At 40.9% G+C, this 14,901-nt stretch overlaps 1 protein-coding gene across 4 annotated transcripts in view; it reads right to left on the reverse strand.

Annotated features, from left to right (window-relative positions):
• Positions 1-14,901, reverse strand: part of CGNL1 (cingulin like 1) — a 161,246-nt gene that overhangs the window by 82,893 nt on the left and 63,452 nt on the right. For 3 of the 4 annotated variants that reach the window (XM_043555333.1, XM_043555336.1, XM_043555334.1), the window contains exons 4-7: positions 13,394-13,499; positions 9,864-9,965; positions 9,177-9,325; positions 7,638-7,773 (exon numbers count right to left, since the gene is read on the reverse strand). In XM_043555333.1, the coding sequence (XP_043411268.1) occupies positions 7,638-7,773; positions 9,177-9,325; positions 9,864-9,965; positions 13,394-13,499 (493 nt within the window). The remainder of the gene's footprint in view (positions 1-7,637; positions 7,774-9,176; positions 9,326-9,863; positions 9,966-13,393; positions 13,500-14,901) is intronic. The other variant, XM_043555335.1, reaches the window with a different exon arrangement.

Consider the following 14,901-nt stretch of genomic DNA (forward strand, 5'->3'; position numbering starts at 1 on the left):
GCGAATTCATCATGTTCCTTCCTTTCCTCCTCCTTTGTTCATTATTCTTTTAAATGGCACCACCTGCTTGGGAGCTTAGAAGCATCCTTGACCTCTCTTGTCCTTGTCCTTCACAACCAAAATGTTAGGTCTGTAACATCCTAGAGATCCTTTCCCTCGCCTCCCTGGTTTAGGCTCTCCTGCCACCCAACTACTCACTGCATCCAGTTGCTCACCTGTGGCCCCTATGACGTGATCCTCTGTCTCAAGCGCCCTTCTTTCCTCTCAATCCCACCTGCCTCTGCCTTTCAGAAAATCCCTGAAGACTCAGAGCAGGATCTCCTGCAAGAAGTCTTCCTTGAATCCCCTTCCTGATACCCATCTCACCCTAGCGGTGTGTCTCAGAGCACTTAATGCTTTTACCTTGCAGTCCACAGAGATTATTTTCTTTCCTCCCCTGTTAGACTGTCAGCCCCTTGAAAGAAGGATATAGATCTGACTGTATTTTGGGTGCACAGATCAATGATATTGGGAATGTGTCTGTTCTGAATAGAAATAAATTCACACATGCAGCAGGGCAGAAGTCTGGAGATGTAAGAATTCTAAACTGGTCTATTTTTTCACTGGTGGCTTCTGAGTAAATACACATCCTGTTCTCTTGGAATTCCTGGGGAATCAGAGGAATGGCTGCCACCTGTGGAGCTGAGGCCTTGGCGATGATAAACTACTTTCCATTCAAGAAGTATGTCGTTGATGAGGGGATGAAAATATGACTGACGATGGAATCTCTTAGCCTTTTCTCTGGCACATGCACATGCATTGAACCAGTCCCAGGGTAGAGCAACATGGCACAGACCAAGACTCAGCCCTTCAAAAATCTCGCTAGCAGGCACTGAGAAGCTCAGAAGAAAGGTCAAGAGATTCATCCAGGTAAATAAGGCAATTCTGGTTCTTCCAAAGCACCAAGCACAGAACACATATGCAAATCTTATGAAAATATACCCCATCCTGACATGCACCAAAGGGGACATCCTGGTGCCGATGCTGCCGGCCCCTTCTTAAGAGGTATCAGAAACCCCCCCCCCCCCCCCCCCCCCCCCCCCCCCCCGCCATCACTGCTGTGACTGGCCACCCCATCAGGTCTTCCTGGGCTTTCTGCCAGCCTCTAACAGACATTGTGGTTCTAACTCCACTTCCTCCTCTTACTCTCACACATTTCTCAATTGTTTTGATGATAAGGCAGTTCCTCTTCCCACACTTATCTTTCCCAGGATGTATCTGGGCTTTGCGTTGCCTGGTGTGCCCTGCCACCAATGCATGTCAAGAACCTAGGTTTCTATGGTCCATTTTACACTGACGCACCATTATCTGCGGTCGTGGCTTTGCTTAAGTGGCCTGTGTTGTACAAATCCAATCAGATTACACCTCACCCTATCAGTTAGCAGCACTTGAGGTTTTCCAGGGTAGAGGCCAAAAAACCACGAGAGATTTCAGAAACTTTACCCCATCGCCTCGGTATCCTCATTTCCAGTTATATCAAGCCAAAGAAAGCAGAAAAAGTATATAAATTTCAAAACGTAAGTAAATACCCATCAGAGGTGACCATGCCTCTCTAGAGATACCAATCAGAAAACAAAGGAAAGCTTTGCCCAATCAGAATCAGCACTTTCAAAATTCATATGCATTCAGGCTAGGTGCAGATAACAAAGTTTCCAGGAGATAAAAGCCTAGTGAGTATGAATGTATGTGAGCAGGGAGAGGTGACAGATGTGATTGTGCTTGGTACATAGTATATAACAGGAACTGTGGTAAGGATTTCCAAAAATCCTAAGAGATGAATATTCAAGGCGATTAATATTATTCTTATTCACAGATGGAAAAAACAAAACAAAACAAACCCTAGAGCTTTGAGACACTAACATGCTTACATTCACACAGCTTAGAGGTGGAAGATTAGAACACAGACTGGATACCAATGCCCCTTCTCTTAATCACACAGCCTCTGCAAGCCTGACCACAAATCTACACACTCAAGAGGGGCTGAGGAGCAAACAATTACCCTGTGCTCAGTCTCTAAGCTGCAAATGGAATAGAACACTGGGTATGGCTGGAAGTGCCTGTAAGGAAGTCCACCTCTTTAAAGAACAGACACATGCCCGGGGCACCGGGGTGGCTCAGTCGGTTAGGCGTCCGACTTCAGCTCTGGTCATGATCTCACAGTTCATGAGTCGGAGCCCAGTGTCAGGCTGTGTGCTGGCAAGCTCAGAGCCTGGAGCCTGCTTTGGATTCTGTGTCTCCCTTTCTCTCTGCCCCCACACCAACTCACGCTCTGTCTCTATTTCTCTCAAAAATAAATAAACATTAATAAAAATTAAAAAAGAAAACAGACATGCCCAGAACCAGAAAAGAAAAAAAGCTGAAAGAAAAAGAGAAGCCCACTCTGGGACCTAGCTGTTAGCAGCAGCAACAAGTGGCTGTCTGGAAAGCAGACATTCCAGAATATCCACAGCAGTAACTTACTTTCCATAGAAAGCCTCACTCCACACACCACCTATTGACAGGTATTCCAGGTCAACCTGAGAAAAATGCTGATCTCTTCTGTATAAATGTTTCCCAGAAGTTCAGCAGGGGTCCCCATCGCTGGCCCACACTCACTGAAAGGATACGTAAGGGTTCTGTATCAAAACTGTAGCTGATAGGAATTATGTAAATTTTGTTCTCAGAAGAACAGCCTAGAAAGCACATCACAGCTGATGAAAACCATGATTACTTTTTAGTACTTTTTGATTAAAATTTGTGTAATAATTCAGTAATATCCTGCAAGTTTAGAACTATTTAGAGACCTCATTTCTGAGCACAGTCTATCCTCGGATCAATATAATTTCAATACCAGAGTATTTCAAGTACTTGCTCTTGGCAAATGCCAGGGATAAAACATTACCAGATTCTGTTGGAGTGAGGCCCATCTGTCAGCACTGTAGGCTCCCATCAAAGATGATGGTTGGTAATTAGAAAACTCCACTGTCATGCACTTAGAGAGAGGTCTCACGTTCACCCCTTTCCCCCAGAATGGAGGGAAATGCATTCACAAAGAAGTGGCTGAAAACTTGTCCCATAATCATTTTTGTAACCTGAATTTTTTTTAGAAAATTCAGAACCATCAATTGTTTAAAAATAACAAAGTCATCTTATTTTTGGTCAGTTATATGGCTTATCCTAAGCAAATTGTATTTTTTACTATTTCTTTCTTTCTATCTTCTTTTTAGCCATTTTATTCTCTCCTAATGTTGCTTTACTGATTTTGTATTGGTGCCCAGTATTATTTAACAAAATGTGAAGTATTAGAAGAGATTTCATTAAAAATCTTATGGATTGTGGCAAGCCTCACAAAATAAAAAGCCTTCAAACTTTTTAAAACATTTAAAAGCAGAAGTGTTTAAGGTGCATTGTGTTTTAGAGCCTGTTCTAAGCTAAATGCCATGGAAAACTTGGCCATAACTATAATCTGTTATTGGATTCCCCCAAGCCACTTTTTATTAAGATATGAAGAATAAATTGAACGTGACAAAGAGATAGGGTCTATTTTATTAGTGGTATAGAAACCATAGATCAGGTTTTAAATGTTGCTGACAAGTAATAGTAACTTGATTAAAACAGTGAGGATGAATTTCCAGAGGAGAAACCCACCTTGGCACAGAGAAGCTAACTGTACCCCAACTAATCCTGCAGAAAGACAGCAGATAACAGTCCTCCTGTTACAGGAAGAGGCAAATAATGAGAAAGCCAGCAACACTGGGAACATCTGTAAGAGCAGATGTGCTCTGTTTCCTTTCTGTGTCTCTCATTACCAACCTGAAAACACATCACCAAAACTGAGGTTCATATGCTTATCCTAGTTACCACTGTAAATAAGTCACTAAACTATTTGATTAATTAAATCATATTCATTAATATACACTCAGTACACTGTGCTTAAAGAGGCAAAGAAGCACGTGGCTCAAATCAGAATTATCCCCTTTTCTTAAAAAGGTGACAATTCTAAAAAGATTTAAAAACTGAAATTTATTCCTTTGCTCTGTTGCTTAGTGCTGTGCTAGGCAAGAAATGGGGGAGGAAGCAAAGCCAACATGTCTTTGAATTAGCCGGCTAGAAGAAAGGGACAGAGGCATCTGGGTGGTTCAGTTGGTTGAACATCCAAGTTTCACTCAGGTCATGATCTCACAGCTAGTGAGTTCGAAACCCACATCAGGCTCTGTGCTGACAGCTTGAGCTTGAAGCCTGGAGCCTGCTTAGGATGCTGTGTCTCCCTCTCTCTCTGCACCCCCCCCCCCCCCCACTAATGCATGCACATCACTCCTCTCTCTCAAAAAAAAAAAAAAAAACCTTAAAAAAATTTTAGAAGAAAGGGACAGATACAGAATAAAGCAAGGTCAAATGTGCTAACATGAACCTAAAAGGATACAGCATACCAGATAAACAGAACAACTAATAATTATAGGTTTAATTTAGTGAACAAATTGAGCAACTTAAAAGACTTCCCAACAGCTAACACCTTGCTCTTTTAGAATAAAGTGTCCATACAAGAATCATAGGATTAGGGGCGCCTGGGTGGTGCAGTCGGTTGAGCGTCCGACTTCAGCCAGGTCACGATCTCGCGGTCTGGGAGTTCGAGCCCCGCGTCAGGCTCTGGGCTGATGGCTCAGAGCCTGGAACCTGTTTCTGATTCTGTGTCTCCCTCTCTCTCTGCTCCTCCCCCGTTCATGCTCTGTCTCTCCCTGTCCCAAAAATAAATAAACGTTGAAAAAAAAAAAAATTAAAAAAATAAATAAATAAAAAAAAAAGAATCATAGGATTCATGGCAGTCTTCTATTTAAATCTGTTTGTGAAGCTACATTTTTATTGAAAGCCATAAACTGTTCAACGACATCATTTCTGGAAGCTTACCCTTAGGAAATTTTTCTAAAGTAGTAAAAGGATACATGTGAAAAATGTTCAATACGTTTTTACGTAATTGAAAATAAAAAGAGAAACAATAAATATAGAAGGATGATGAAACGTATTACGGTTTATCTCCTTAAAAGATGAACTATGAAGACTATAGAGTATAATAAGGAAAAGTGTTTCTGAAAAATGAACTTCTAACAGCAGGTATTGGGGCACCTGGGTGGCTCAGTTGGTTGGGTGGCCAACTACAGCTCAGTCATGATCTCGCGGTCTGTGAGTTCAAGCCCCACATCGGGCTCTGTCCTGACAGCTCACAGCCTGCTTCATATTCTGTTGCTCCCTCTCTCTCTGCCCTTCCCTGCTTGCTCTCTGTCTGTCTCTCTCTCAAAAATAAAAAAAAACAATAAGAAAATTTAAAAAATAAATAAAATAAAAGCAGGTATCAAAGCTGCAGGGGCACTATAATTGTCCCTAAATTACAGAAGGGCAGATGAAAGTTCTCAATGGATAGGAAGGCAAACAGAAAATGCAGAAAAATAGTCATTAAAGTGTGCGGAAAATGTTTCCACCACCTGTCCGTTTCAAGATTTCATTTTATGATGTTTTAATACTTCAGGGACAAATACACCCATTTTCAAAGCCTCATTCTAATGCACCTTGTCTTTGTAACTCAGCCCTCTGAAGAAGGCAGCACCACGAGAAGCAGTCTAATCCCACAAATGTGGTGGCTTTTAAGATAGAGGTCATTGGATAAAAAGGGAAATAGGTGCTAAGGAACAGGCCCGAGGCCTGTTTGGGAGAAAAGGTCCAAACAGAGACAGAGAGATGGTTGTGTGGGGAGAAGAGAAGAGATTTCCCCCTGCCCATGTGAAAAATGAATCCATGAGTATGCCTATCCTGGGTGGCCACAAGCTCTCTGCTCTCCATCGCTGCCAAGTCATGGGGAAGAGACTCTAAGTTCTAAAGAGCAAGAACTAAAATCCCTCCTGGGCAATTACTCCAACACCAAACAAGGAAGGGGGTGAGTAAACACCTGACTGCTGACACTTACAGGCAGCCAGAAACTTTAACTCCAAGACAGGGGATGAAGCAAAGACCCAGATCCTTAGAGGGAAAGTGGTAGAAAATAAAAATTAAAGGTTGACAGGATACCTTTATTTTTTTATGGGCTTTTTTTTTTTTTTGCATCATTCTAAATTTTGTATCATTTATTTGTGGCTGTTCCTATAAACCAACGCTTATAAGGAAATAAATGTCAAAACTATGCCAAGAATACAGGTTATGACAGTATTATAGCCAACATCAAAACATCTAAATGAGCGCAGAGATACAAGTTCTGTCTGTTTCTGAGCCTCGATTATACCCAATTCCCAACAAAACAATGTCAATGTTCATAACCTATGTGTGTATCTACCACCTCAACAGAATGGCAATCTAATTCAGGGGAGAGATAATGATGGTCTTTGGAAAACCACACAATCATCAACAAATGTTAAGCAGTGGAAAGAGTCAACCTCATCCACTGAGTCATGGATTCAGAAGAGCTAAATATTCAGTAGGGAATATACTCATACAGGCAAAAGCCAGATAGGCAGCCTATGTACACAGCAAATATATTCATTCATTCACTTATTCATTCATTCATAATGCATCCAGCCAACCATCCACCAAATATGTGCTGAGTGCCATATGTCCCAGTCACAGGTACAGCTATTGCAGATAAAACACTAAGCCAGTCATCACCAACCCTGCCTCCTACAGCTTACAGTCTTGTAGGAGCCTTAAACAAAAACTTAACTGTGATAAGTGCTGTATAGGCACTAACATCTTTAAAATGCTTTCTCATAATTAGTATTACTTACAAAGTGTTTTTACCCAAAGTTTAACCTGAATCTGTTAGTGTTTAGATCTAACCTCAAATTTACTGGCAACGCACAAGATAGTGGAACAAGTTAATGGACCCCATAAGGAACAATCGGACAAATCCAAAATATGGGCCATTGGTCTGGTCTCTTCCAAAAACCAATGGAATGGAAGAAAGCTGGAAATATGCACCAAAATCTATACAAAGACAAACTCAAAGAGAGAAAACAATTACAGCAATATGGGATTCTAGGTTGGATCCTGGCTTGGGGTATGGAGGAACAACTATAAAATATACTTGAGGGACAACTGGTAAATTCTCAGTAAGGACCAGGTATTAGCATTATTGTTATATTATAGGAATTATTAATTGTTTTAGGCATGATAATAGTATTGTGGTTATAACAAAATTCCCTAATTTTTTTAAGATGCATGCCAAAGAATTTAGGAGTGAAGTGTGGTATTATCTGTAATCAACTGTGAAATGATTCAGAAAAGACAAACAGATGGACAGATGAAAAAATAATGGGATAAATGGACAGATGAAGAAATGGTAAAAGTATGGCAAAATGTTGACGACTGTTGGATCTGGGTTGGAGCTCCATGGGAATTCATAAATTGCTCTTTCTACTTTACTGTATGGTTGAAATTTTTCCTAAGACAAGGTTTAAAAACTATTAATCTAGAAGGAAATAATACTGTGATGCTTTTATGGAATCTAGTCATAGGCACAGTGCAGCAAATACACGTAACAGACTATGGCTCATAGTATCCAGTCTGCCCCACCTCCACCCATCCCATCCTCTCCAGGCAGATGCTTTCATATCAGCTGATCCCACAGTCCCCCTTACCTCAATCAGAGCTCCCTTCTCCCTGTCCTCGGATCGTTTAGCACTGTCCAACTCATCATGCATTTCTGAAAGCTGGTCCTGAAGATCTCTGATCTCAGTCTGGTGCTGTTCCCGTTCCATCTTCACCTGGAACAGTCTGGCAGGGAAGGAAGCCCGTTAGAGAGACTCTCCTGGGCCCAGCTTTTTTTCATCCAGTCTGATTGTGGACCTTAGGATGGTCAAGCAGAGTCATCTAAAGCCCCAAAGAGCCTCCCCTGTTGTCCATTCTATACTGAACAAGGCATCACAAACCAGAAAAGGCACTGGTGAGAACTCATGACTTCAGTCTAACTTGCCTAACAAGAAGACAAATGAGAACTCAAACCAGTGTAATGGGAAAGGTTATACAGTGACCATTTCTCCCCAGAAGGAGACCACAGGGTCCTGGAATTTAGACAATAAGGTGAGAAACTGACCCCCAAAAAGCACAACCTCTTTGATAATGCCTTCACCAAAGCCACCCTATTCCCTACCTCCCACCCTACCCTACCCTACCCCCAGCCCCAGGAGAACTGGCAAATCATGGCCTATTGGCCAATCTGGCCCACAGCCAATTTTTGCAAATAAAGTTTTATCAGAATATAACCATGCTCATTCATTTATATATTGCATATGGTCATTTGCACAATACAATGGCAAAAGTGAATGGGTTCAACAAAGACCATATGGCCCATAAACCATAAAGTATTTACTATCTGACAGAAAAAGTTTGCCAACCTCTGCTCTAAATCAAACTGACAACTGTTTTACCTTTTTATTTTGTAAAGTCTTTACTATACCCTAAATTTTGCTTTTTTCTCACCAATTCTTCCGGAATTAACCTCTAAGAATGCTTTAAAAGCAGAAACTACATCATCAAAATAGCAAGGGCAATTAAATGATTTTATTATATAATGTCTTATTTTTCTTGAATTCCCTTCTAGATTTCACCCCCACTTAAACCTTCACTTAAGGTTTCCACCATGTCCACAGAGCTTCATAGCATTGTACGTTTTCGGACACTGGTTTCAGATCCTTTTGTTGCAGATTTTAATATGACATAATGACAGGGCCATCTTGGCTTTGACTTTCCCTCTCCGCAGACTCAACAGATGCATAAGCACTGGTCAGCAACACTCAGGAGAAAATTCACCAACTAGGAGATTACAGAAGTGATATGATGTGCTTTTTAGAGGCTGGGTCCAGATCCCTCGAGAACTCTGTCTTTAGATATCAACACTCTGTATTCCCTGCTTCTCACTTATCTGCTATGAAGAGCCACTCTAAGGGGCTGAAACTTGACAAGGCATTTTTTAAGGTATATAAAGATTTTTTAAATTATTAACCTTTCTGCATGTGTCACCAGTTTCCCCATTTTAAAAGGTTAAGAGGGAGAAAAGGAAGGGTGAGCAGCCCCTATTAACATCTGGAAGGCTGGTTGGTATTAAACGGACAAAAAGATTCTGGCTACGTGGGATGCAAGAACCCAGGAAGGGCAGAGGCTCTTGGCCCGGGACTCACTCCTCCAGGTTCTTCCGGAGCTCCCCTTCACTTTCTTCTAGTCGCTGTTGCAGCATGGAGTTCTCTTCCACCTTACTGTCGTGCTGGCCCTGGAGCTCTTCCAAGTTTGCTTTCATCCTCTCTCTCTCTTCCTTGATGTTCTGCTGATTCTAATATAAATACATGTGATCTGAAAGTACTTCCACTCAACACTAACGCAATCCCACAGATTACCTCGAAACTCTGATGGACTCCATGGCTTTTGCACTTACTTATTAGAAAACTTAATCAAACTACATCATTTCGCATGGGACTTTGCAACTGGAAAGAATATTAAATATTGAATGAGCTGTAATATGTCTAAAAGAACTATGAAGACAGCTAAACCTCGGTCTGCTATTTCTATCACTCAGTTTGGGTATTTTATATGCATTTAAGTTTCCTACTGGCCTGCCTGAATCCAACAGTGTTTCACTCTGTCAGAGCAAATGGTGTCTATATGCTTTGGTTACTTAAAAAATAGAAACATAAAAATTTCTCTGGACAGCAGGAGCCAAATATACAGGAATTTTTACTCAGCGGTGAGAGGAATGTTTCTTTTGGGGACCAAAAAAACCTGACTTTCACTTCACTTGGGCATCCCAATGTGCTTAAAATATTATCAAGCAAGACAGAAATGTTAATAATAACAAAGGAAAAAACAGGTACCTTGACTTCTAGCTGAAGCTGTCTCTGAAGTTCGGCCACTTCTGTGGTCAACTTGTTTTTCTGTTCCAACAGATCTCTGACTTCAGACGAAGAATTAGAAGCCTATAATTATTGCAAAGATTCTCTAATGTAAATGTTCATGATGCTTTATTTTCTCCATCTCCCAAAATACAATCTGAGCAGTAACACCAAAATCTTAAGATCCAATTCAAATGTAAATCCCTATAGAGACAGGGACGCAAGGAGACTTTCTGGGGATGATCAGAACGTTCTGTATCTTCATCTGGGTGGTGTGGGCATGGACACACACCTCTGTTAAAAACTCAGTAGGGGCGCCTGGGTGGCTCGGTCGGTTGAGCGGCCCATTTCAGCTCAGGTCATGATCTCACGGTCTGTGAGTTCGAGCCCCACGTCAGGCTCTGCTGACAGCTCAGAGCCTGGAGCCCATTTCGGATTCTGTGTCTCCCTCTCTCTGACCCTCCCCCATTCATGCTCTGTCTCTCTCTGTCTCAAAGATAAATGAATGTTAAAAAAAAAAAAAATTAAAAAAAAAAAACTCAATAAACTACACAGTTAAGATTTGTGCAATTTACTGTATATGAGTCAGATGCCAATAGAACAATATAAAAAGATCAAAATAAATATTTGTTGAAGATTCATCCACTGCATAAAGTTATACCCAAAGCCCACGTCTCCGTGTCTCCGAGGCCCTTCACACAATCCATCTATTACAGAACTTCCATGACATTGGGACTTACTGCTCCATAACCAGAAATTTTCTCACTCTCTGCATATGCCTGTATACAAGTAATAAATAAACGGATGCTAGCTACAATGGCTTTCTTCTTTTGGATGCTACATTTCCATAATGAAGACAGATATAACAAAGAGGGATCTGATTAAAGAGAGCCTATTAGAAAATATCATCTCTGATCTGAGTATGAATATTAATGATCTCTTTTTGTTTCTTCCATGGATACAATAACAGGAGATGCTCTCAAAAGGATTTGGCTAAAATCCTATAGCAAAGTGGCTAGAAAACTACAAAGGGGAGTCAGGAAATGAAGCTAGAAAATGCCATGTCCTGGCTCTCCTGCACCTGAATCCAGGTGTGAGCTGTGTATAATGAACTTGGAAGGAGGTACTTCCTGACTTACTCCTGTGAAGTTAACTGAACCCAACAATCAACAAAAACACAGGACTTCCTATTTCCTTAAGCAAAATGAGAACAATCCAATATGGAAATCTAAATCCAACTCATGAGAAATTGTACATTGTTCTTGCCCAAATGAAAACTCTACCTGCTCTGCTGTTTCCAACATGGGTTTTCCTTCTCTCATAGGAAATCACTTAGCTGACACCAAAAAGATAAAACTCCCAAGCCTTTGCCTGCAGATAATCAGATTCAGAAATAACAGGGAGAGATGGAGAGTAGAAAAGTATGGGCAATTCAGCAGTCATGGTGCTGTGATCTCAGCCAGAAGTCGAAGAGCTATGGTTCATCTCATCATCTCTGGCTTCATGCGCCAGCAGCCTAACTGATCTCCCTTCCTCTTACCTTACCTCTCTCCAAAAGCTGCAAAAGGAATAAATTTCTACGAATATGACACTATTCATTCCTGTTCAAAGTCCATCAATGATGGCCCATTACCTTCAGCCTAAAATGGAAACTTATGTGATATCCAAGGTCCTTTCTACCTGGCACTTCCTCCCCATATCCTGGCTCTCTGCTCCAGCTACATTAAACTACCTCCAGTCCCCTAAATATAGCAAACACACACCTCTTTATATTTGTTCATGCCGGTCCCTCTACCTAGAAAGCCCTGCCTTCCCTTCTTCTCCCAGAGTGTTCTTTACTCTTTTGAGACACCATTAGTGTCCTGGATTCTAAAGGGCTTAACCTAACTTCCCTAGTTTGATCCAGATCCCCTTAGTCTGTGCCCACAAACACAGTCTCAACATCAAGACCAAAGATGTATGTTCTCACCCAAAAAATATGCCAGTGAGTGAAAAGCAAGACTCACAGCGATAATTTGGATTTAAGAGTTTTAGCAAAACACTTCAATTGTAAGAACTATGGAGAACCCCTGAAGCTTGCCTATAAGCATGGTATATAATTCTAAGATTCCCCTGTGCGAATAATGTATGTATGTAACTGTTCTACTGGATATCATAACAGCAGTCATGGGTTAGCTGAGTGCTGAACAGTAGAGAGAAGAGGGTAGCTGATGCCTAAAAACATCGTGTATACATATGTTTCCAAAGTTACAAAGAAGCTATAGACAAACTTCCTGTGACTTGTCTCTGGCATTTTCTTTCCTGTCCATGCAGAATTCCCCAGAAGAGAAAGAGAAGACACACAAGCAAGAAGTGGATGTCAATTCAGGTGGTGCAGGGTTGAGGAACAAGCTTTTAGTCATCCCTCTTAAATGTTGCTTCCTCTCAGGGCACAAGGTGTGTCTGACATGTAGCAGATGTTCATCAAATATGAGAGGACTCTTCTAACAACAACAAAAAATCTCCAAGTCCCAACTGGAATTCAGTGTAATAAATAGGAATTTTTTTTTTTTTTTTTTTTTTTTTTTTTAAGAATTTGGCCCCAATCCATTCTTTCCTTTCTCTCCCACCCATGCTGGTTGATTTCACCAGTCTCTATTCTTATTCTCTTGTTCTTATCCTCTTATTTCTGACTCTCTGAAGTTCTAGAGCTTGGGTCCAGTTCACAATTACCTTCCTTCAATACCTTGGAATATGTTAGGGTTCTCCATCCATGATTTCAAGTCATTCTTCCCATTCTTTTTTTTTTTTAAATGTTTGTTTATTTTTGAGACAGAGACATAGCATGAGCGGGGGAGGGGCAGAGAGAGAGAGAGGGAGACACTGAATCCAAAGCAGGTCACAGGCTCCGAGCTGTCAGCACAGAGCGTGATGCAGGGCTCGAACTCATGGACCATCAGATCATGACCTGAGCTAAAGTTGGATACTTAACTGACTGAGCCACCCAGATGCCCCATTCTTCCTATTTTTATTTTCTCTTTCTCAATTTCACTACCTATTTGTTTCACCACCTGTTTGTCTTGTTATAGGTTTTTTTTTTTAATTTAATTTTTATTTTTTCTGAGAGAGAGAGAGAGAGAGAGAGACTGAGCGCAAGCAGGGGAGAGGCAGAGACAGAGGGAGACACAGACACAGGCTCTGTCAGCACAGAGGCCGACCCGGGGGTCGAACTCAAGAGCCTTCAAGCCATGAGATCATGACCTGAGCCAAAGTCGGCCACTTAACCAAATGAGTCACCCAGGAGCCCCAATATGCTATTATTTTTAAAAATAAAATATCTTAAAACCTTTCTGAAAAAAAAGTTGGTGCATAATAATAATATTTAAAGCATGGTCTTCCATCTTAGGTCCTGCTCACAACTTGGGTAACTTCCCACTTACTGCCATAACCAAATGTACAGGCTGAAGAAACAACAATTTGTTTGCCACATTCCAAGTTAAATGCCCTCTACAGAATACAAAACTCCAGTTTACTTGATTATTTCCTTGTGTGCTCCCTGCTGCTCGAGACTTTAAAGTCTGGATTTTCTCAAAAACCAGGTTGACCTTCCGTTTAGTTGCATCATCATTATCGGTGCTTCTGGAAAACAGGCAGGAGGAAGAAAAAAAAAAACCAGTAAGGGGCACAACCACAGTTCTCAGGATACTTCAGATGCCAGGACACACAAACAAGCCGTTTAAGAAGATAAATTGCAAGAGGTATGAATTAATTAAGGCTGCAGACAAAACCACTGAGGGAAGAACAGGATGGATGGCGTATTTCTCTTCCAACACCTTGTTACACGTTACCACTCAATTTAGGAGAAGAGTTCCTATTCCCAAACATGTGAAAGAGATATACCCACATTCTAAGCCTGGAGAAAACACACAGTGAAAATTTACTAATATGTTGTTTGACTCAAATGACTGATTTCATTCCAGCAAGGAATTTCTTCTGTGTGTGTCTCTCTCTCACAACCCACAGTCACACACTTTACTCTTAAATCTTAATGCTAAGAATGATCTACAGTGATTTTAACTGGTTTTTATGCTGTGTTTAAAAAAAATATATCCCCCAGGCCAAGACTGTCAACACAGCAGCTGTCTACATTTTCACAGGTAATGATCAGAGTTTTATTAACTTCTACCACACCTTCTATCACACATACCTGGCAATTAGGAAAATTTTAAATAAGTTTCCTTAAATAGCCACCTCCTATTAAAGTCTGTCTCCCCAGTCTCTCAATAAATCATGAGCAAAAAAAAAAAAAAAAAAAATTAGAGAAAGAATTCTAAAAATCAAAAGTTCTTCTCCCTAAATCTTAACATGGTAAAAACCTTCACAGAGAGACACCAATAACTAGTTCTTAGCTAAAAGGATCTCTTCAGTTACTACCTCTCCCTCACCTCAAAAAAAAGAGCCCATCTCTTATACTCTGAACCTATTTTGTCAGCTTTGTATTACTGATCTATATTTGCAAGGTACGATGCAAAAATACGAAGGGTTTTGATACCAATGGGTACTTGTTCAAGTAAGTGACTTGCAGTCACATCAGGCTGTAAAGTTTTTTTCCTTTTTAATCCTATCTGATGAGACAATGGAAACAGAAACTGCAAATTCCTGACTTAGTATCTAAGCAAGGACTGAAAACCAGATTACTCAAACTCAACCTCCAAGATAAGTATGTGAAAAGCACTTCTTTGAAATGAGTCATACATGCTTTAAAAATCATAGAAGTAGGGGCTCCTGGCCAATGTCAACTCGGGGGGTGGGGGAGGTGGTTTTCTTTGTAACTGCGAATAATTGATTACTACTCTGTGCATGAAGAACTCAAGGTGGCTGACTTAGTTGAAAACCGAAGAGTAGATATTCTTCCTATCTTTGACTTCTTTTGAACAAGAAAAAGTCATTTGAAAAACAGGGGTGCCTGGCTGGCCCTGTCAGAAAAGCATGTGGCTGTTGCTCTTGGTGTCGTGAGTTCAAGTCTCACGTTGGATGTACA

The sequence above is a fragment of the Prionailurus bengalensis genome, chromosome B3 (genome assembly GCF_016509475.1).
Source record: "Prionailurus bengalensis isolate Pbe53 chromosome B3, Fcat_Pben_1.1_paternal_pri, whole genome shotgun sequence".
In the NCBI taxonomy this organism is placed as follows: domain Eukaryota; kingdom Metazoa; phylum Chordata; class Mammalia; order Carnivora; family Felidae; genus Prionailurus; species Prionailurus bengalensis.